The sequence below is a fragment of the Sapajus apella genome, unplaced genomic scaffold (genome assembly GCF_009761245.1).
Source record: "Sapajus apella isolate SASKATOON/1434 unplaced genomic scaffold, GSC_monkey_1.0 scaffold130, whole genome shotgun sequence".
NCBI lineage: Eukaryota > Metazoa > Chordata > Mammalia > Primates > Cebidae > Sapajus > Sapajus apella.
Window position 1 is genome coordinate 1,343,164 of NW_022437070.1, and position 14,311 is coordinate 1,357,474.

Sequence of the window (14,311 nt, forward strand, 5' to 3'; positions counted from 1 at the left end):
AGTAGCTGGGATTACAGGCACGTGCCACCATGCCCAGCTAATTTTTTGTATTTTTAGTAGAGACGGGGTTTCACCATGTTGACCAGGATGGTCTCAATCTCTTGACCTCGTGATCCACCCGCCTCGGCCTCCCAAAGTGCTGGGATTACAGGCTTGAGCCACTGCGCCCGGCCATAATCTTGATTTTTTAAGTTAAAAACCTTTTTTTTTTTTTTTAAAAAGGGACAGGGTCTTGCTCTGCTGTCCAAGCTTGAGTGGAGTGGTGCAATCACGGCTCACTGTAGCCTTGAATTCCTGGGTTCAACCCATCCTCCTGCCTCAGCTTCCCGAGTAGCTGGGACTACAGGTGTACACCACTGTGCCTGGCTAATGTTTTAAACACATTTTTGTGGAGACTGGCTCCCACTATGCTGCCCAGACTGGCCTCAAACTCCTGACCTCAATTGATCCTCCCGTCTTGGCCTCCCAAAGTGTCAGGATTACAGGCGTGAGTTACCATGCCCAGTCCTTTCTAACCTTCAGAATCTTGGAATTGCTTTCTGGACCTTAGATTGATGCTTTGATTTGCTGAACTCCTGCAACATGCCAGGCTCTGTTCTAGGCACTGGAGATAAGAGCGACAGACGCTCAGAGACAGAAGGCATCCCTGCCCTTGTGGAGTTCATTAGTGCAGGGCAGGAACCTTTGCAACCACAGAATCTTAAGCCCTCAAAAATCTTAAAATCTTAGAGTTTAGGCCGGGCATGGTGGCTCACGCCTGTAATCCCAATACTTTGGGAGACTGAGGCAGACAGATCACGAGGTCATGAGTTCAAGATCAGCCTAGCCAACATGGTGAAACCCTTTCTCTACTAAAAATACAAAAATTAGCTGGGCATGGTGGCGTGTGCCTGTTATCCCAGCTACTCAGGAGGCTGAGGCAGGAGAATTGCTTAAACCAGGACCTGGGAGGCAGAGGTTGCAATGAGCCGAGATCAAGCCACTATACTCCAGCCTGGGCTATGGAGCAAGACTCTGTCTGAAAAAAAAAGAGATAGGGAATCTGGACTAGGTGTGGTGGCTCACTTCTGTAATCCTAGCACTATGGGAAGCTGAGGCAGGAGGATCGCTTGAGCTCAGGAGTTCAAGACTAGCCTGGGCAAAATAGTGAAACCCTGTCTCTACAAAAAAACAAAAATTAGCCAGGCGTGGTGGTATCTACCTGTGGTCTCAGCTACTTAGGAGGGAAGCTGAGGTGAGAGGGTCCCTTGAGCCCAGGAGTTTGAGGCTGCAGTGAGCTGTGATCCAGCCACTGCACTCCAGCCTGGGTGACAGAGCGAGACCCTGTCTCAGGAAAGAAAGATAGGAACCTCTGGCCCAGAGAGATGGGAAGGATGCAGGGACCAGAACCTAGGTCTCTGCTTTCGAGGCCCTGGCTCTCGCCACACTGTCTGACTGACTCTGGGCTGGCCAGGAGGTACCCAGCAAGGCAGAGGACAGCGGCCAGGTCCTGGCGACCCTCAGGCCCACCATAGCCCTAGGCTCTCGAAGACCAGACCCCAGTGGGTTTGATGGCCAGATGAGGAGGTGCCGCCTGCTGGTGAGGGTCTGAGAGAACTGAGGTGGGGAAAGGAATCACCAGGCAAGGAATCATCGAGTACCCTGACAAGGTCATCCAGACTTCACCACCTTTAAGGGCTACAAAGCCCTTTGTTGGGGCAAAGTCGATGCAATTTTAAAGGTCAGAATGTTCTACATTTTTCTGAACCAGGAGGATAATAATAACAATTCTAGCAGCTCACCACATGCCAAGCCCTGTTCTAAGCACTCTATGCGTATTCACTTGCTTAATCCTTATGTTATGATCACGTTTAAAAATGGAAACCAGGCGGTGCGGTGGCTCATGTCTGTGATCCCAGCACTTTGGGAGGCCAAAGCCGGGGGAGATTGCTTGAGCCTGGGAGTTTGAGACCAGCATGGACTGGTAAGACCCCATCTTTACAAAAAAATTTAAAAATTAGCCGGGCATGGTGGCGTGCACCTGTAGTCCCAGCTACTCGGGAGGCTGGGGCAGGAGAATCGCTTTAACATGGGAGGCGGAGTTTGCAGTGAGCTGAGATCCCGCCATTAGCCTGGGCAACAAGAGCGAAACTCTGTCTGAAAAAACAAACAAACAAACAAACAGAAACGGTGGTCAGAGACGAAGAGGACAGTGGGGCTGAGCGCTTGTCTCTCCAGTCCCCACAGAACAAAGTAAATGAATCCAAATTCTCTTCAGGCCTTGGGTTCACTGAGCCTGAGCTCTGACCTGCCCTTAGCCTCAGTCCCTGCATCTGCAGAATTGGGATGTGATGGGTAGAAAAGAACGAGACACGTGGGAAAGCCTTAGGGAATGAGGGGAGGGCAGTTTCCATGAGAGTGCGGGCGACACTAGGGACGGCTTACCTCCTAGGTTGCAGGCTGGGGGAGTTCCAGGAGGGCAGTTCCAGCCCAGCTGAGCTGCACTCCTGAGAGGAGGGGAACCAGAAAATCCCAAATCAGCCATTTCCGCACAATAGAGCACAATTGCATCTTATCTACAAAAGTGGTAAGAGAAAGGTCAGGGAATCCGTTCTCTTGAAGTCCCACAATCTCGGGCACCACATGGAGTGTCTCCGGAGTGGGGTGGGGTGAATAGGAGGGATGTCAGTTATTACAGCAACCTATAAGCATCCCTGTAGCATGAATGTGTCCAGAAAAGGTAGGGCTAGAAGCCACAGAAGCTGTTACCATGACAACCCCCTCCCTAGACACACTGCGCCGCTGAGAGACAATCTTAAAACATTCCCTACTTGGTTGGGCTTGGTTCCTAGGGTCACTGGAAGGGGACTGCCTTATTACCATAGTAACCAGGCCTTGACCTTGCCCGTTTCTCACCTCCGGGAGGATGGTCCAGGCCTTGTAACCATAGCAACTGCCCCTCAGCTGAGCATCTCCTCCTCTAAATAAAAACACCAGGTTGGTTTGGTGAATGGGCTCTCACCATGGGATAGGGAAGATGGTTACCATGGTAATGCCAAGTAGGTGGCTGTGGGGGGAGGCTAGGGAAGAGGTGCTTCTCTTAGAGATCAGTGTCCTTGGGCTGGGGTCCTTTCTACCTGAGTGCTAGATGGGAGGGTGGTTGCCACAGTAGTCGATGAGGGTAGGAGCAGAAGGACCACCAGGGACTTAGGTTACCTTAGCAACCTTCTCCTGGTACAGAGTCCGAAGAGTTTTGGGGTTCCATAACCACAAAGATGTAGGGGAGGGGAAGACTGCCCCCCACCAACTCACCCCCACCGCTGGGGAAGGGTTACCATGACAATCGACCTGGCCAGGAATCAGAGAGGATGGGGCCACTGCTGGTTGCCCTTTCTCTCACAGTAAAAGTAATTGTCCAGGAGAGTGGTGTTTGGGTGGGGAAGGGGTAAGGCTCTTTCTCCGGGGCGAAGTGGAAGGAGGGGGTCAGAAAGCCGCCCCTTCCTCAGTCTCACTCCAGCGAGGGCAACCGTCGCGCGGGGCCTGGGTCTCCCTCGCCCTCCTCGGGGCGCGATCTCCCTCCCGCTGCCCCCTGCGCGGGCACGCTCGCCTTCGGGGTCGACCCGGGTGGGCGAGGCTCGCCCCCTGCCTTGCGCTCGCCGCCGTCCCCCCTTCCCACCGTCCCCCTCCGGGCGCGCGCGCGGGGTTGCGGGGGGGGGAGGGGGTTGGCGCGGCCGCGCAGGCGCGCGAGGCACAGCGGGCGCGCGGGCCGGCCCCGGGGCCTCCATGATGGAGGAGCGAGCGGCCGCCGCGGTCGCCGCCGCCGCCTCCTCCTGCCGTCCGCTCGGCTCAGGCGCGGGCCCTGGCCCCACTGGGGCGGCCCCGGTCTCTGCCCCTGCCCCTGGGCCGGGTCCGGCAGGTAAGGGAGGCGGCGGCGGAGGCAGCCCCGGGCCCACGGCGGGCCCGGAGCCCCTGAGCCTGCCGGGGATCCTGCACTTTATCCAGCACGAGTGGGCGCGCTTTGAAGCTGAGAAAGCCCGCTGGGAGGCCGAGCGCGCAGAGTTACAGGTGAGCGCCGCCCCGGGACCCCCGACCCCCCACCCGGCCCGGCCCGGCCTCACCCGCCGCTGCTGCCGCCGCCATCTTGGAGCAATGGCCGCCGGGACGGCTGGGGGGGCGGGAGGGGACCGGGACGGTCCCGGAGGGCGAGTGAGGGGCCGTCCGAGGGGTGTCCTGAGGGCACCCCGAGTGGGAGGGGACCGGGACGGCCCGAGGTGGAAGTGGAGGGACAAGGAGGTGGGAGGGATCACCGGGACTGGCCGAGAGAAAGGGGCGGAGGGACCAGAACCGGCTGGAAGTGCGACTGGGACTGGGACTGTGCGCGCCGGCAGCGGGATTCCTGAGAGAGGCGACTCGGGGCATGGAGGGGAGCCTAAGAGAACTGGGGAAAGGGTGTGGAGAGAAGCCGGAGGGGTCTGGGAAAGACCTGAGTGGTTTCCTGCGAGGGTGAGCAGAAGCTCGCCGGGTGCCGAGGGACTCCTGACCCGACCCCGGCCCCAGCCAGGTGCAGGTTGGAGGTGGGAGTGTCCGGGGGGGTACTTGGGACCCGATGGGAATGAGAGCGGATCCTGACGGGGAACCGGGAGAAGTTAGGGAGAGGAAGTCCGGGAGCCTGGGATGGCTGTGTTTCGAACGACTGGACAGTGGGCGTGGAAGGATGGCTGTTGAGGACCCTAGGAATGGGAGGAGGGTTTCAAGGGGTCCGGGATGAAGGTGTGTGCCCTCCCCTCTGAGGAGGAAACTGGGGATCCCGGGTATGAGTGGCTGCAGAGTGCAGCGAAAGGATCCTTGGAGTGGAAGTGTGGACAGCACAGGGATATGCCCTAGGAGCCTTGGGTGGGAGAGCTTGAGAGGGGAAGTCCCACTTTGGGGGTGTCCAGGAGTGGGTGCCATGGCACTGAGATGGGACGTGTGTGTAGGATGTAGGTAGAGAGCCCTGAATTGGAGTGTAGGGGGGTCAGGCATGTCCAGTATGGAGGTGAGGAGTCCTGGGATGGCGCCAATGAGGACAAGTTAGGGGGCTACCCTGGGATGATGCTTTAATGGGGAGAATTTTGCAGAGCCGGAAGGTAACAAGAAGAGGCATCTCAGAGGGAATGAGGAAGGGCGGGGTGGGGTGTTTGGGGATGGAGATGTTTGTGGAAGTCCTGGGAAAAGACCCCGTGGTTTGTGGGGTAGCTTGAGACAGGCATGATACATGAAAGACGGATACATGGAAGAGCCTGAGGAGTTGGGCTGGGGTTTGTGACCTTGCGGGGCGTCGGGTCCGTTGGCAGTGACTGTCTGGAGGACGGTGGAGTTGTGAGGATTTGAAGGGATCAGGAATAGCCCGCTGGAAGTCTGAGGATTCTTGGACTGAGGTGTTATTAGCAGAAATTGTCATTCCTTGCTTGTAACAGCCAACCTTTCCCCTTCTGAATTGCCATTTTCTGTCTAGTGGAAGTTGGTACCCAAATAACTGAGGAGAATTTTGACCATAGGGACTGGGTGTGGTGGCTCATGCCTATAATCCCAGCACTTGGCGAGGCTGAGGTAGGAGCATCCCTTGAGCCCAGGAGTTTGAGGCCAGCCTGGCCAACATAGCAAGACCCCATCTCTACGAAAAAATACAAAAATTAGCCAGGCGTGGTGACGTGTGCCTATAGTCCCAGCTACTCAGGAGGCTGAGGTGGGAGGATCGCTTGAACCCCAGAGGTTGAGGCTGTAGTGAGTCATGACTGCACCACTGCACTCCAGCCTGGGTGAAAGACTGAGATCCTGTCTCCAAAAAAAAAAGCATTTTTGTCGATAGGATGAGTAAAGACCCTCCAGTAACTCCCCCTGCCCTCATTTGCCATGGCTGAGGCTTGAGGCTGGGGTGGGAGCAGAATCCTTATGTAACCGCTCTCACTTCTGTCCCCCTCTCTACTTCCGAGCTCTTTCCCAGCATACATCTTGTTAGATCTTCTCAGTGCCCCATGATGTAGGCAGAGCCAGTGTTATTACCTCACTCAGCAGTAACGATACCAGCTGCAAGCTGTCAGACGAGCTGTCGTTGAATTCTTGCAGCATTCTGGGAGAGTAAATGATATTCCCCCTCGCCTTTAAAAAAATAATAATCACAAGAGGAAATGGAGGTTTTGAGAGGGTAAGTGATTTATCTAGGATCTCAGCAGTTGAGCGGAAGGGCTGGTCTGTGGACCCTTTTTTTTTTTGAGTCAGGGTCTCGCTCTGTCGCCCAGGCTGGAGTGCAGTGGCATGATTTCAGCTTATTGCAACCACTGCCTCCAAGGTTCAAGTGATTCTCTTGCTTCAGCCTCCGGAGTAGCTGGGATTACAGGCATGTACCACCATGCCTGGCTGATTTTTGTATTTTTAGTAGAGACAGGGTTTTGCCATGTTGGTCAGGCTGGTTTCGAACTCCTGGCCTCAAGTGATCCACCTGCCACAGCCTCCCAAAGCGCTGGGATTACAGGCGTGAGCCACTGTGCCTGGCCATCTGTGGACTTTTTAAGCCCATGTTCTATACCTCTCTGCTCCCCAGTACAGATGAGAAAACTGGTTCAGGCAAGCATAGTGGTCTCCCCATAGTCAACCAAGCAGTCATAACAGAGCTTGGACTGAATCTCGGCCTCTGGGACTTTGTGTGAGTGCACTGTGCCCACCACGCTTTCTTGTCATCCTGGAGGCTGAGAGAAAAAATGTGTGTCCCCTCCCTTAGCGACTCTTCTTGGAGTTTGAGAGGAACTTGTGCCTGGCATGGTACCAGCACTGTCACTTTGTGCTTTTGTTTTCTTTTACTCTGTTACATTAGTAAAAATTCAAACATCTCAGAGGAGTGTGTGTGTGTGTGTGAGTGTATGTATACACATAAACATGTGAGTGAAAAAGGAACGTTCCCTCCCTTCGTCCCTTTCCCGCTCTTCTCTCCCGAGAAAGAAGAGTTATCGTGCTTGTGTAATAGGTGAACTGCTGTGTGTACATTTTGTGACTCTCACATAATAATGTGTTTTGGTTTTCCTTTCGTGTCAGCACAGAGAACTCTTATTCTTTTTCATAGCTGCATAGCATCCCACGGGATGGCCGAACTATAGCTGATTGAGTTTGACCCTGGTTGGTGGACTTTTAGATTTTTTCTAGTTTTTCCCCAGCAGACGTGGCTGCAGTGAATGCCCCTTATTCCTGTGCACGTATGAAGCAGAATGGATGGGTGGAATAGTAGAGGGGATGTGTTTATGAAACGGTGATTGACTGTCCACGTTGACGCCCCCACCCCGTTTATGCTCCCATCAGCAGCACCTCTTTCACGTACCCTTACTCGAACACTTACCGCTAATAGACGGAGTGACTTCCCCTGTGAGAACCCTTAAGACCTCGGCAGTGTCAGGTTTTCCTGATGAACTCTGAATAACTTTTCTCCAAAGAACTGGATACAGCTGCTCCTAGCAGAAAGAAGACTTCTCGTGCACCCGTGCTTGGTACATGTGTGTTGAATGGCAGAGGAGGCAGCCCCTCAGGAGGTCCTGCCAGCAGGCACCATAAGTTTGGAGCAGGAAGATGCCAGAGCTGCAGTCTGGTAATGAGCAGGCATTTGCCAAGTGGGGAATTCTGAGAAGCAGGTGATGTGGTTTCTGCCCACCCCGAACTTCCAGGCTGGCAGAGGAAGCTCCTTCATGCAGGGAACCGCAGAGCTATAAATGTCCATGCACAGTTGATTGTGTGGCTCTGCCCATGTTCTGTGGCAACTCTGAGAGGGGAAGCTTTTTGAGGATGCGAGGGACCTTTTAATGAGAGATCTGAACTGGAGATTCATATAGGAGCAGCGACAGGGAGCTGTGGTGAGTGCGGTGCCGGCAGAGAATGTGTGGAGCTGTCCGCTCCCCACTCCAGCTTCCTGGGGGCTCATCCCTGCCAGCAGCTGCTGAAGCTTGGGAAGAAGGCCCTTAGGAGATGGAGTGCTAGATGGCACAAAACGCGAACTCCTCCCAGGGAGCTCAGGCAGGAAGCAGTGAATTCAGAGAGGCATCAGCTCCTGGGAGGACTGCATTGCTAGGACTTCTCCCAAGCCTTTAGATGTTGCCTCGCTGGGAATAGCTTGAGGGGCAGAGAGGCAGGAGCTGCCAGGTATCAGAAGGTTTTGGGGGCATGTGCTCTGCGGCTGTCGCCAGAGGGAGTGGCAGTGGGTGGATGTGGTGAGCAGTGGTGAGCAGTACTTCCAGATCCTGGAAGGCCCACCACCACCCTTGGCCCTTGCAGACCAGGGAGCCAGTGGGGGCTGCTGGCGTTTGCAGCAAGGGAGAGACTGGCCACCGATGCTTCCTGTTTTTGGTGGATTTTACCTCCTTGAGACACTCCAACCACATCTTTCTGGTTCTCTTTCCAGAGGCACTGGGAAGGGGACACTTGCGTCCTCTTTAGCAGAAGGGAGACCACGGCTCGAGGCGTCTTGGGGTTGAAGGGGATGCTGAGCCAGTGGGAGGTCTGGGTGTGATGCCCTACTCTGCCTCCTGCCCCACAGATAGACCACCACTGTGTCCACTGCCCCCATTGCAGTCCATGCCACTGCTGTTCTGTTCTGGGATTTCTAGGACTGCCCCCTTCCATGACAGGGGCCTCCGTGTCCTGCTCTGCCACCTCCTGCTCCCTTTAGGCAGTTCTCCGTGTTTTAGCTGGGGCTGCCTTCATGACATGCGAATTGGTTCCCTCTCTGCTTGAAACCCTTCCGTGGCTTCTCTGTGTTCCCTCTGCTGAGCCACTGCACTTCTCTAACTGCCCTCGCTGAGGCTTTCACGTGTTCTGAAGCAGCCATCCTGGCCTTTTTAGTGTTCCTTAGCCCACCGCGCAGCTCATGTCTGTCCTCTGCCAGTAGGGCCCTCCCCTCCCCTGGCTAACTTCTCTTCAGCCTCAGGCCTTAGCTGAACTGTGGCTTCTTGTCCCTCCCCCCATAGCGTCCTTCGCTCCTGCAACAGGGTCCTAGTCACGTTGCGTGTGAGTTGCTGCTCATGCCTGTCTCCTGCACAGGACTGAGTCCTGTGGGGGCAAGAACCACGTGGCTCCTCTGTTATTCCCCACTGCCTTACTGGGGCACCTGATACGGGTGGGCAGTCACCAAACCATGGTGGGCGTTAACCGAGGTGTAGGCTCCCGGCAGGCTGGACTGCCCCTGAGAGGTTGAAGGATCAATTACCAGAGCCCAGGAGGGCAGGGAGGAGAGCGAGGAGAAAAGTCGGGATTTGTCTTTGGTGGTCAGTCTACCTCTCCTTACACCTTCTCCAGTGATTCAGAGAGTAGATTTGGGGGACCGAGAAGATATACAAAAGACAGAAACTCATGCTTCAGAGATGTTGATGTCGCATAAGTAGTTTTCCTATCTGGCCTCGGGTGTTTATGTAGATATGTGTTGGTAAAAAGTGTTAAGAGGGAAAACAATTCTTATTGAAGCGGACAGATGAGGTTTCTTCTCTATAAGGTAACTCGTGACATATGTTTCTTTTTTTTTTGAGACAAAATCTCGCTCTGTCACCAAGCTGGAGTGTAGTGGCATGATTTCAGCTCACTGCAACTTCTACCTCCTAGGTTCAAGTGATTCTCCTACCTCAGCCTCCCGAGTAGCTGGGACTACAAGTGTGCACTACCACGCCTGGCTGAGTTTTTTGTATTTCTAGTAGAGACGAGGTTTCACCACGTTGGCCAGGCTGGTCTCGAACTACTGACCTCAAGTCATCTGCCCACCTCAGCCTCCCAAAGTGCTGTGATTACAGGCATGAGCCACTGTGCCTGGCCAATCTACAGACATTTCTCATTGATCTGGGGTCTCCGAGGGATCCTACCTCCCCTAAGGAACTGGGCCCATTTTGAAGTTGTGAAAAATGGACAGGGAGATTAAAAATGTTGAGAGAGGTAGAAGCTGGCATTTGTTAGCTAAACTCTGCCAGGCCTTGGACTGAGCAGAGCCTAGCACATGAGGGAAGGGCACTTATGAGTCTCATTTTCTAGAGGGGCAAATGGAGGCTTAGAAGGCCGATGACCTGCCTAAGATCATGTGGCAAGTTAAGTGTCTAAGTTGGGCCTGGAGCTCTGGCTGTCCTGGGATGGAATGGTGGAGTGCTTGGGGAGAAGCCAGGGATGAGCCCTGGGCCAGGGCTTTGGCACAAGGGCTTCCAGACCATGGTCAGGGGCCAGGATCCTGCCTGGAAGGCAGTAGGCCCAGTGTCTCCAAATGACCTGTTGACAGACTGGAGCAGACGGGGCAGCTCAAACCAGCAGACGGTGTGAAGTGCTTGGCAGGAGCCCCGGGTCATGTCTGTGGCACATTTCTCTCACACCCTGGGAGGAATGCAGTGGGATAGCTAAGGCTTGGCTAGTAAAGCTTTTGTATTGGAGTGGGAGCTGAGCCGAGCCACCCACTCTTGTCCCTGAGCTCCAGAAGTAGCTTCCTACACCTCCCAGAGACAGATGCTCTGGTAAGAATAGTGGAACGCCACCTCCACCAGCAGCCTGAGGGACAGCACCTGCTGGAGGGTGTGGGGGGAGTCCAGGCGGTGAATGCCCACCCTCCTCTCCTTGGCCATCCCTAACCCAACTTCCCTCAAAAGGCAGCCACCAAATGAGGCTCGAGCTGGCCCCATTGTCATCTCAGGGGCTAAGGGCTCCCCTTCAGCTCTCATTGTGGGTGACGTGGCAGGAGGCCCTGGAAACAGACCCAGCCTGTCCTCTCGGTGCTCCCTGAACCCTGACTCGGCATCTTTGTGCCCGAGGAAGTGGCTGCCACCCATCACCGAGGGATGCCTGAGGGCTGACACTGTACTAGGGTGAGCGATGGACACACTAGCAGTGAGCCTGAGCCCCAGTGTCTTCCTTTGCTTCCTGTCTGCCCTCCCAGGCGCAGGTGGCCTTCCTCCAGGGAGAGAGAAAAGGGCAGGAGAATCTCAAGACGGACCTGGTGCGGCGGATCAAGATGCTAGAGTACGCGCTGAAGCAGGAGAGGTGAGCCTTTGCCCCGGCCTGGGCCTGCCTTCTGGGCGCACCTCACGCTCAGTGTCGGGAGGCCACCAGCCACGCCTGCTTCCAGCTGAGGGAGATTTGGGACCAACGTTCTTTTCCATCATCGCGGTTCCATAAGGTTCTAGGGGAGAAACAAGACAGAGTAGGTGGGATTTGGGCTAGACGCCGGGAACAATATTCACGACGCTGGTGGCGCGCTGTGCACCGGCTACTGTATATTCCCTACCCACGTTATTCCCGTCCCTTCCAATAGCCTAATGGGTATTGTTCGCCCTCTTTCTGATAAGGAACTGGGGTTTCCAGGGCTAATGATTTCTTCAAGGACCCCTGAGAGCAGCCTAGGTTGCCTGACTGCAGGGAGTGGTCTCTTCCTCCAGGCCAGGGGTGTTGGGGACAGTTCAGCTTCAGTGGTAGGAGAGTGGTTAGGAGGAGGCCCTGCACGTTGGGATTTGGGATTCCGGATTCCTCAGGCATCGACTGACGCTGTCTGCTCTCCCACATCTCTTATTCATTGATCGTTTGCTCTTTTAGGGCCAAATATCATAAACTGAAGTTTGGGACAGACCTGAACCAGGGGGAGAAGAAAGCAGATGTGTCAGAACAAGGTACCCACCTTCTGATGCTCGCACTGTGGGCACCCTCCCGAGGAAGCTGAGTGTGCTGGAGAAGCAGGAAGATGGGGTGCCTCTTTCTCACTTTGCTCCTCAGAGGGCGGAATCACCCCGGGGCTGGGAAGGGCGGAATCTCACTCTCAGAGCCCTGCCCATGGGCAGGTCCTGTGCCGGACCCTTGGGGCCAATCCTGCTTGCCATCCCCCTGTGCACCAGAGGCAGACACACGAGCAGCTCACAGGATCCCTCTGCAAGGAGTGGGCGCCAGGGCTATTTATAGAGCGCTGGGGATGGTGCGGGAAAGCCAGGGAAGACGTCACCGAGGAGGTGGCATTTGAACAGGGTTGCCATTCAGCCGTTCATCCAAAAAAGACATTTTTTGTGGGGTGCAGGTTTTGTATCACAGATCAAGGACCCAACAGAGAGTATAGGAGACATGGTCCCTGCCCTCTGGTCCCTTAGAGTCTAAGCTCCTTGAAAGACGACTCAGTTCCCCAGCAGGAGAGTGAGGGGAGAGAGCACAGACACATAGATGCATGCTGAAAGTGTTAGGGGACAGGAAGTTGGTCACTGTGACTGGGCAAATGCGTAGAGAGGGCAGAGGACGTAGGAGGGCAGGTCAGGTGAGGGGGAAGCTTGGCCAAGGCAAGCTGGGAAGACCTTGTGTGCTGGGCTGATAGTGATGGTCATTACCTGCTGCCAGCTCCTCTCACTAGAATGGAAGTTCCACAAGGGCAGGGGTCTTTGTTTACCCACGTAGCCCAGGCCCTGGCCCTTGCCGTGGAGGAAGATGACAACTCGCCCAGAGTTCTGAGATAAACCCTTGTCTTGTCGGGGGCCAGCCTGGGGAATGACCAGTCAGCAGACGAGGATGAGGACTGCTTCAGGGAGGAGGAATCCCTGCATGGGGGGAGAGCAGGGTTCCAGCACTCAGGGAGCAGTGCCACAGGACCCGTGACAGTGACCGATTTAGGTTGGAGGGGTGAGGAAGATGGAGGACGTGATGGGTAGGTAGCAGTGGCCTGACTAAGAGAGCCTCCATTCTCTCCACCCGCCAGTCTCCAATGGCCCCGTGGAATCGGTCACCCTGGAGAACAGCCCGCTGGTGTGGAAGGAGGGGCGGCAGCTTCTCCGACAGTGAGTGTGCTGGGGGAGGGGGGCTGGGAACACTGGGCACGTTTGGCTTGAGAGATAAGTCCAAACACTTCACAGTCCTTTCCTTCCCCACTGGGGACACTGAAATATCAGGATCTTAGCCAGCCATGGCTGGAATGGCCTTTCCCCTGTGGGCGGAGCCTGGCCTGGGGAGTGGGGAAACTGCTGCAGGAGTTTCCCTTGGACGTGTCCCTGAACACCTCTGCGGCTTTTTGGTTTGTTTTTTTGTGTTTGTTTTGGTCTCACTGGCCATAAGAGCCCTGAAGTGTGGCTTTAAAATGTATATATGTATGTATATGTGTGTGTGTGTGTGTGTGTGTGTGTGTGTGTGTGTGTGTGTATATATATACACACATATACCTGATGGTTTATGAAGTGTGGCTCTTTATTCCCCAAGGGTAATATTCATTTTTTTTTTTTTTTTTTTTTTAAGACTAATCAAATGGAGCAGTGGTAAGTGGGAAAAGGGCAGATCTGTAAGTAGGTCTGTAATCGACTGTGAACGATCACAGTCACTGACCATGTTTGGACCAGCAAATTATTAATATTATTTAGTATTATTTTTTGAGACAGTTTTTGCTCTATTGCCCAGGCCGCAGTGCAGTGGCATGATCTCAGCTCATCGAAACCTCTGCCTCCCTCCACCTCAAACAATTCTGCCTCAGCCTCCTGAGCACCTGGGATTACAGGCATGTGCCATCACGCATGGCTAATTTTTGTATTTTTTAGTACAGCCAGGGTTTCACCATGTTGGCCAGACTGGTCTCAAACTCCTGAGCTCAGGTGATCCGCCCACCTCGGCCTACCAAAGTGCTGGGATTACAGGCATAAGCCACGATGCCTGGCCAAATTATTATTATTTTAGTTTTATTTTTTGAGACAGAGCTTCGCTCTTGTTGCCCAGGCTGGAGTGCAGTGGCGTGCTCTTGGCTCACTGCAACCTCTGCCTTCTGGGTTCAAGCTGTTCTTCCTGAGTAGGGATTATAGGTACGCCAGGCTAATTTTGTATTTTTAGTAGAGATGGGGTTTCACTGTGTTGATCAGGCTGATCTTGAACTCTTGACCTCAAATGATCCACTTGCCTTGGCCTCCCGAAGTGCTGGGATTACAGGCATGAGCCACTGCTCCAGTCCTCAAATTGCTATTTTTTAATTGCTGAAGAGATTTGCGCATTTTAGAAAACGTGGAAAATACAGGAGAGCAGAGAGAAAAAAATCGCTCATAATTCCTCCACCCAAGAAATTTCATACCCCTATAAACATTTTGCCATATATAGTCTCAGTTTCTTCCATGGCTGTATATTTGTGCCTCTGTTGGCTTAATAAATAAATTAATTAATTAATAAGACAGTCTCACTCTGTTGGCCAGGCTGGAGTACAGTGGTGCCATCACAGCTCACAGCAGCCTTGATCTCCTGAGCTCAAGCGATACTCCTGCCCCAGCCTCCTCTCCTGGGTAACTGGGACCACAGGCATGAGCCACCCTGCTCAGTTTATGTATTTTTTTTTTTTTTTTTTTTTTTTTTT

At 54.2% G+C, this 14,311-nt stretch overlaps 2 protein-coding genes across 7 annotated transcripts in view; one reads left to right on the forward strand and one right to left on the reverse strand.

Annotated features, from left to right (window-relative positions):
* The window catches only part of FKRP (fukutin related protein), a 9,990-nt gene extending 5,829 nt beyond the window's left edge, over nt 1-4,161 (reverse strand). The window contains exons 1-2 of one of the 4 annotated variants that reach the window (XM_032262551.1): nt 4,098-4,161; nt 2,425-2,555 (exon numbers count right to left, since the gene is read on the reverse strand). The gene's annotated coding sequence lies outside the window, so the exon portion shown is untranslated. The other 3 variants (XM_032262552.1, XM_032262553.1, XM_032262550.1) reach the window with 3 other exon arrangements.
* The window catches only part of STRN4 (striatin 4), a 26,226-nt gene continuing 15,632 nt past the window's right edge, over nt 3,718-14,311 (forward strand). For 2 of the 3 annotated variants that reach the window (XM_032262546.1, XM_032262547.1), the window contains exons 1-4: nt 3,718-4,044; nt 10,898-11,001; nt 11,551-11,624; nt 12,689-12,767. In XM_032262546.1, coding sequence (XP_032118437.1) covers nt 3,763-4,044; nt 10,898-11,001; nt 11,551-11,624; nt 12,689-12,767 — 539 coding nt within the window. In that variant the 5' untranslated portion in view covers nt 3,718-3,762. Of the gene's footprint in view, nt 4,045-9,780; nt 10,479-10,897; nt 11,002-11,550; nt 11,625-12,688; nt 12,768-14,311 lie in introns of those variants that run through there. The other variant, XM_032262548.1, reaches the window with a different exon arrangement.